Source organism: Sinocyclocheilus rhinocerous, unplaced genomic scaffold (assembly GCF_001515625.1).
Source record: "Sinocyclocheilus rhinocerous isolate Xijiao unplaced genomic scaffold, SAMN03320098_v1.1 scaffold3807, whole genome shotgun sequence".
NCBI classification, from domain to species: Eukaryota; Metazoa; Chordata; class Actinopteri; order Cypriniformes; family Cyprinidae; genus Sinocyclocheilus; species Sinocyclocheilus rhinocerous.
This window is the reverse complement of record NW_015660506.1, coordinates 646,314-654,319: the sequence shown is the minus strand read 5'-3', so window position 1 is coordinate 654,319 and position 8,006 is coordinate 646,314. Positions and strand designations below refer to the sequence as shown.

General features: G+C 35.2%; 1 protein-coding gene across 1 annotated transcript in view; it reads right to left on the bottom strand.

Annotated features, from left to right (window-relative positions):
- Positions 1–3,261: 3,261 nt before the first annotated feature.
- The window catches only part of LOC107725211 (kinesin heavy chain-like), a 19,583-nt gene continuing 14,838 nt past the window's right edge, over positions 3,262–8,006 (bottom strand). Inside the window, exons 13-22 of the mRNA XM_016534398.1 lie at positions 7,589–7,706; positions 7,337–7,413; positions 7,040–7,149; positions 6,766–6,867; positions 6,572–6,632; positions 6,338–6,409; positions 5,297–5,401; positions 4,932–5,148; positions 4,522–4,664; positions 3,262–3,511 (exon numbers count right to left, since the gene is read on the bottom strand). Of these exons, the coding sequence (XP_016389884.1) occupies positions 4,534–4,664; positions 4,932–5,148; positions 5,297–5,401; positions 6,338–6,409; positions 6,572–6,632; positions 6,766–6,867; positions 7,040–7,149; positions 7,337–7,413; positions 7,589–7,706 (993 nt within the window). The 3' untranslated portion in view covers positions 3,262–3,511; positions 4,522–4,533. The remainder of the gene's footprint in view (positions 3,512–4,521; positions 4,665–4,931; positions 5,149–5,296; positions 5,402–6,337; positions 6,410–6,571; positions 6,633–6,765; positions 6,868–7,039; positions 7,150–7,336; positions 7,414–7,588; positions 7,707–8,006) is intronic.

The window sequence follows — 8,006 nt, the reverse complement described above, 5'->3', positions numbered from 1 at the left end:
TTTTTTCTAAAGCAATGCTTATGAAAGGTGGTTTCAGACACCCAAGTAAAAACTAAAAGTAATATTTTTTTTAATGAATTATGTCAACCAAGCTAAACATCCAATCATTTCTGATATTGCTTAAATAACTATACTACAATGAAGGACAAGGTTATTTGTCATAAATATCAGGTTGGGGTTATAATGCCACATATGTTGTAATTTTATAAATGATAAAAAATAAATTATAAATTCATAAAATACAATTGGCCAAAAATATTAAAATTTTTTTTTATACCTTTTCATTTCTTCAGTTTTATTATTTATTTATTGTTCAAATTTTGAAGAAAAAAAATAATTAACTAGTCTATATAATTTGCATGTTGTGGATAATGGCATTTTTATTTAAAATATAGTGTCGTGAACATATCCCGACATGCTTCAATGATCTGCATTTTCCCCGGGCAAATAACGATGTCGATGGCAATGTTCAATTATTTTTTATTTATTTATTTTTTTGTAGCAAGATTTAAAGGTGTGTCTAAAAACCTATGTTATAAAATAACATCATGCTGAGTGTTCGGTGAAATAAAACGTGTGACAACTAGCAGGAGTGGTCATTAGATCCAAGTCGGTTGTGTAAAAGATTTAGACTAACATAATGTAAAAGTGTCTTAACGTTAAATAATAAGTCACGCTGTGTTGACATCTCGTTCATGAGTTTGGTGTTGGCAAAGAGATCTTGAGCGTTTGTCCTAGAGTTTAACTGTCAAACTTAAAGAGCTCAAAGCATACTCACCGTCGACGTGTGTGATTTCATTCACATGTACAGAAATAAAATCACAACTCCTTGTAGTACGTGAAGGTCACCCGCATCCCCTCTGCAGCGATTTGGGACAACACGGCCACAATCAACTACAAAATGAGTGCATTTGCTGCTGTGGTTTTTCGCGTCTCACCCTGGTCTCGCCGCTCTCACAAACACAGTCTCTGATTGGTCGACTGGGTCTCGACGTCAGGATTCCTTTTCTTTTGAGTCAAATATTTTAGTGAATCAGTTGAACCAGCTCACATCTAAAGCGGTTCTCGAATCTGACTCATTAGAACCGTATTTCTGACATGTTCGATTCATGAACTGAATCACTGGATTGGGACCAGATCAGTGACTGACCGGCCGAACACTCTTAAAAACGTAATAAAACACAACAAAAAGTAATGTACCTGCTACATATGGATTTATTAGAACATTTTAGATCATGTTGTAATATGCTCACAAGGATGATTACAGTAAATTTGAATCTATTTACCGGTTCTTTGAAACGAATTGTTCAAAAGAATCGATTGGCAGAAAAGGTGGACTTGCTTTGATCCTGTACTTTAGCTGTCACCACTCAAAATTATCCGCACACCAACATAGGTTTTCATAAAGTTGTCCATGTTTATTTTTTCCTCAAAGCAATTTACAGCGAAGTAAAACTGTTTGCCAAGAGAAGACAACATTGCTGCAGGATACATTTAGTAAACTTTTTTTACACATTCAATTTATTCCACATCAACATCTGATAAATGAGTGTCACACTCTGTAGGTAAAACCCTGTTATCCATAACACGTGCGCTTTAAGCATGATCTCGAAACAAACAAACATTAGAAACCTTTTCATATCCTTGTTGTGGCACTTCATTCACCTACAAAACAACTGAGTCATTTGAAGTTCATTCCATGTTCTTTAATATCTCGTTTTCAAATGCTCCATACGCTGCTGAGGTAAAGTTATAGTTATAGAACACATTTCAGAAAATTTAGAAACACTGATTAACAAGAACCTGAAGACAAACTCGATTTGAAGAGGTCTCTGTGTGCAGTACAGTGATCACAATAGAGCTGTAGCCTACATGGAAAAAAACAGTACAAGGACATAGATACAAAAACACTAGACCTTGTTAGGTTATGTGGTTTGTATGCTTTACATTAGATGATCTTTTAAATAGGAAAAACTAATTATTTCAGTTATGATGTTCTTTTGATAGGACAGGTTCTCAAATAGAAACTAAGTTGAATTTCTGTGAAAGTATTTGTGTTTTTCTTCCTCAATTCACAACATCCAACAAGAGAGTGCAAGAAAGTGTTCACATTACTTATCATGGAGCTGGTCAGTCTTTACATTAAACTGATTAAGAATTAGTTTTCACCATATTAACATTTTCATGTACTGATGTCACTTCATTACAGCTGATAACAAAAAACAATGCTAAGTATAGACGCAGAAGTATAGACCGGAGACAATTAACACCAGACAAGTTAGTACGCAACATTTTTGTACAGTATTAGCACAAGATTGTAAATAGCTATGGCATGGTAGCATATTTTACCTGATGAAACAATATTTGTGATTCTTCAAAAAATCTATGATATCTCTTCATTGGAGTTTTTTTTATTTTTTTTAAAGAATCCTTCATTCATATTATAATGATATCAAGAATAATAAATAATTATATGAAAATAAGCAAAATTAAATTATGCAGTATAATTCAGCACATAAAATGCAAAAAGAACAATCAGCTGTAAAATCTCTCCACATTTGCGTTCTTTAATTTATCTTTTCATATGTGAAGCTGTCATGTCTCTGACTTTGGCTTTCTTTAAATGATTGCATTTCATGCCCTTCAAAACAGGTCAGTTTAATAACAGGAATATAGAAATTATTCCTGATTTTCCCACTAATGTGGTATTAATACTGATATTTTACAGTTGTTGTTTGCTCCAGAGCACCTTACGGTATAAATAACAGTGACTAAAATTTTTAAAGCACCCATATCTGCATAACAACGTCTACACATGACAACCTGGATCTACTGTGAGGAACTCAAAAATAATATACAAAAGACAATATGTAAATAAAATAAACTGAATTAAGCTTGAAGCAATGTGTGTGTTCCTAAGATACATTCCTAAGTCATGTCACTGCATGTTCTCAATGGCCATCAAGACTGAAGGAATTAGTGCCCATTAAAAGAACCACAGAAAGCTCTTAATGTTACTCACGAGGGTGTCAAAACTTCCAGTGTAGGTTCTAGTGACAACTTTTCATCCTCCCAGACTTCCTACTATGGAAACTAACCTGGCATGTGTAATGACAGACGAGCCGAATTACTGTAATCAGAATGTGATAGAAACACTGAAGACTTCTTCATATACAAAACGACTCCGGGCAAAAAAAAAAAAAAAAAGTTGCAATGAAATAGCACTTCAATCATTTTAAAAGAAAATATCCTTTAGTCTTAGTTTGTGGGTCTGGTTTTGTTTATTCATAGATGAGTCCACAAATCTCGACTTAAACAGAATGAATGCATGGAGGTCATGGTAAGGACAGGAAGTGAACTTGAAAAGTCTTAGTATAAGATGACAGCAGTTCTTTTCCCCCCCTCATTGAATAGAACAGACTGCATTGGAAAAAGACGTCTTCTTGTTGCCACACATAGCTGGAAAGGAAAGAATGTGCAGACTGGTATCAGACCGCTTATTTTTTGTCTCCTGTTGGAAGTGTAAAGAGTTAGACACGCCGTATTGGGAGGAAACCTGTCAGAAAACCCACCCTAAACATTGTATTACTGACTAACAGCTTTTCTTGTAACCCAGAACATGAAGAAAATCTTCCTGACTAGGTAAACGAAAGTGAGTCTGAAATAGATCCATAAACTTTGACAACATTTCAGCGAATGCCAGATGGCACTAGACACTGTCCACAGTTCACTGACTTTCCCAAGCATTCGGGCACAAGTCTTTTGTAGCTATTATAACCATGTTGCTTCATCTTTGTCAAACAGTTGGCACAGTAACTAATGTTACGCCACAACTTTCCGACTAAAGTTATTTGTGCTTCCCAGATGCATCACATGCTGGAAACCTAACTAGCAACATTTTTCAGCACTGACCCATTCATCTCAGCATTAAGCCAAACAGAATCACGCAAGCTTGTTCCAACGTCAAATTAAGAAGAATAACACATGCATCTGAAGGAACATGACATGGCTCCATGACTTAACCCTATCATATCTGATACATTATCAAAACTGAAAAACCTGTTGCAAACAATCTTCTACATGCCTTCTGTCATCCGATTGATAGTTTATACTTTTATGAGTAAAAAAGTATAAACCAAACTTTCAGTATAATTGTAAAAATGTCCACCTTCAGTTTGTGGTACACGTCTTTTTGCTGTAAAATCTTTACCGATTTTTATAAAGTAAATGTAAGAATAATTTCTATAATATTAGTAATATTGAAGCTACTAAAAAATCATGTTAAAATGTGAGCATGTATCAAATAAGACATATTATTGGGAGATATAGAGTGACAACTGATATTTATATGCATTTTATATCATACTATATGAATCATAAAAGCCTGATGTACCAAATATGATACTATTTCAGAATATGATTTAATTTGCCAGTCGTTTCAGGGTTAAAATGAAGCAATACATATTGCTGTAGCAGAAAAAGCTCATTTGACAACAAAAGAGTGTTTTAAAACAAACCTACGTGGTGTGTTTTTCACTTGCTCCTGTGATGGTGCTGCGGTTGGTGCTGGTGGTGTTGTCGTGGGCTTGGGACGCCCCCTCTGACACTGTGGCCCGGTGAGGCAGAAGCCACTGAGTGATGATGTCCAGCACGAATAGGCTTAGCTATAAGAAACAGTGCAGTTCAAAATGAAACATATTTAAAAAAACTTTTAACTTACAGATAGAATCTAAAGTAAATGAATAGAATCTAAAGTAAATGAATATGTGCACATACATATATGGAATATGCATAATATATGGGAGACATGCAGCAATGCATGAGAGGGTTTGGTCATCAGGTAACAGGAGACGAGGTGGTATTACTGAGTATGTGGCGGCCTCTACTGGATATAATGCAACATTGAGATCTGAAGATGAAGCAGCTCTGACCGATCTGTGCGGTGTGTTTCATCCTGGCCTGGTTCTTGGCTCGGATGACCTCTTTGATACGGTCCACCTCCTGCTGGTACTTCTTACGGTCTCTCATGGCGCTTTCTTTGGCCTCTCTCAGAGCAGACTCCAGGATCTTCACACGCTCAGCAGTTGCACGCAAGCGCTTTTCCAGTTTGGGCAGCTCACATCTTAAGTCTGCATTATCATGTACCAGCTATGGAAATTGCAGAATATATAGACAGAATTACTAATACCATATTATATTATAATATACATTATTATTCATTATATCATATTAACTTATAAATAATCATTTATTTGTAATTTCTGTGAAAAGTTTAAAAAAAAAAAATCCTAAAAACCTGCTTGTGGACTTTAGTGAGCTGCTCCAGGTTGTTCTCGAGGAAAATTATTTTCTGTTTTTGTGCCAGACTTCCCCCTGATTCATCAGTGTCCAACTCTGCACTCTACAAAACAGAAATGTCATTTTTTTCCACAGTGGCCAGTTACACCTTATTTATTTGAACCATTTTAAAAGCAGTTTAATAGCTAAAAATGTTATAACTATTACTGCAGATATCACCATACTTCCTCAGTTGATTACTCAGTACATTAGGAAAAAGTGTTTAGCTTTGTTTTCTAAAATGACGTTTAAATATGCAAAAGAGGCATTATCAAATTAAATTAGCTCTAATTTGCATAACATTCCAGAACAGAAATCTGAACATTGGATAAAGCCAGGTTCAATTTGTTTTGTTTTGTGGACATATTAGAGTTAGTGGTTTTTACAGAGGATAACTTTGTACATATATCATTTTGTACAATTTATACATTATATTCCTAAAAACATGGTAAAAAGGTATTGTTTTTCTTGCTTTTGACAGTATTTACTGATTTATGGATTGATAAAAATAGATATCCAAAATGTAAAAAAAAACTTAACATCTGTAAAAACCTTTTACTTATATCTCAACAAAATAAAACAAGAATTTTATTCAGAATTTAGATTGGAATAAACCTAATACTGAATGGAGATTTTTGGCTCAGTGCATTAGAAAACAGCCTTTAATGATATGTATTGAAATTAATATCTACAGACGCACATAGATAAAGTGTAACAAAATAAATGCTTATGTGTGTGTTTTGGCTATGTTCTATCCACTAGTCTAAAAGAAGACATTTTATGGAAGCAAAAATAGCCCAGAATCTCAGTATTGGCCAGTGCATGAAAAAAACAATGCTTTTGCATGTAGTGTCTTGCTTTAATGTGTTTCCTTATTCCTATTATTGTCTGTTAGGTTAGGGTTGCATCATTAGAAGTAGTAACTGGAAGCTGTTGGACAGAGAACGCTAGCACATTGCCACTCAGAAAGAAGGGAACAGTATTTGTTTTGTATACTCACTCGTCCAATGCGATTATTGATGTCCTGGATGAACAGCACACGGAGGCTATGGAGAGTCTGGAGCTCTTTGGCCTTGTAGAAGAGAAAACATCATGATCAGTGATCTAAAAAAAAATACTTTATACAAGAATAACAGCTATACACAGGTTGAATATTCAAGATGAACAACTCTGAGATGGCCAATGGTGGTGCTCAGAGACAAACTCTAATGCCAGGTAATGTCATCTTACTCACCACAGTCTCTTCCAGACCCTTGAGATCTTCTTTAGCTTGCTCCCTCTTCTCATTCAACAAGCTAATTACAACAAAAATGTCTTTATTAGAGGAACAGAGCTGTTTTACAAACATTGTCACTCATAAAATCTTTCACTGACTTATTCCTTGAGCAGATAATATATATGACTTTTTAATATGAGCAGCTGACTCACAGAAGCTTCTGCAGCCTCTCGTCCTTCTTCTGTTCCTCCTGTTTCAGCTTTTCATAGTCAGACATGAGCTGCTTCTGTTCAAGCTGAAGAGCCTGGTTCACACTGAGAGCAGGGAATTATTGAATGAATCAAACTATTTTGATAAGTTCATTAATTTGGAGTAATGCCAGTCAAAAGCAGATGTATTCAATGTCTCAAAAGAAATACTACAAATGAATATTAGATATAAAACAATTATAGAACTGACAAGAAGTATTCAGGAATAAATACTCACTCCTTCAGCTCATCCAAGATCCTCTGTTTCTCTTCGATCTCATCTCGCAGACGTGAGAGCTGCTTCTGATGAGCCTCTCTGTGGCTTTCCATCTGCTGTTCCAGGGCTTTCTACATGCAGGTGCACGTGGGATTTACATATTGAATATAAATGGCACAATATTAATCTTCAAATTTGACCTTTAATACTTCTATCATAGTTTAATATGCAGAGACAGCTATATGTAGGTTGATTTCCTGTAACATTGCTCTGCTTGTTTGAGTTTGAGAGGGTTATCTGAGTGTTCATGTTCATTACCTTCATCTCCTCAGCGTCCTGTATCCTGCTCATGTGTTCCTTTTCCTTATCCAGGACTGACACCTCATGCATCTTTTCTGCATTAACCAAAATAATCACAAAACTTTCAGAAGATTTTTACATATATAGTAAAATCACTGTGAATAAAACATGTTGTGCTTGTTTGAATTTGAATATAATATAATATCACAGTATTCTGTGGCAACAAATTGATTGTAAATACTACAAAAAGTATATGTGCATCACAAAGACCTTGTGCGTGGAGTTTAGCGAGCTCCTCCATCAGGGAGTCGTGGCTTTCCTCCAGCTGTCTCTTCTTCTGTTCCATGCTCTGCATGTAGTCGGTGAGGGATTTGATCTTTGCTTGATGCTAGACACATAAAAATAAAATGCAAAAACAATGGTTTCAAAAAGAAAAAGTGAACACCTTTAAATCTCGAATTTAACACCTTTAAAAAATATTTTTTATAAAACGGATAGTTCCGGTCCTTGATTCTGATTGGTTGAGCCGCGTTCAAAGCTGTTGTAAATTACACTACAAACATACACCTTTGTTTACTTCTGTGTGTTGCTCGGCAACCACTTTGTTGGAACCACAACTGTTTCTGAGGAACTACATTGTTTGGTGGAAGAATACTGTTTTTATTTATATCATTACACTTTATTTGCT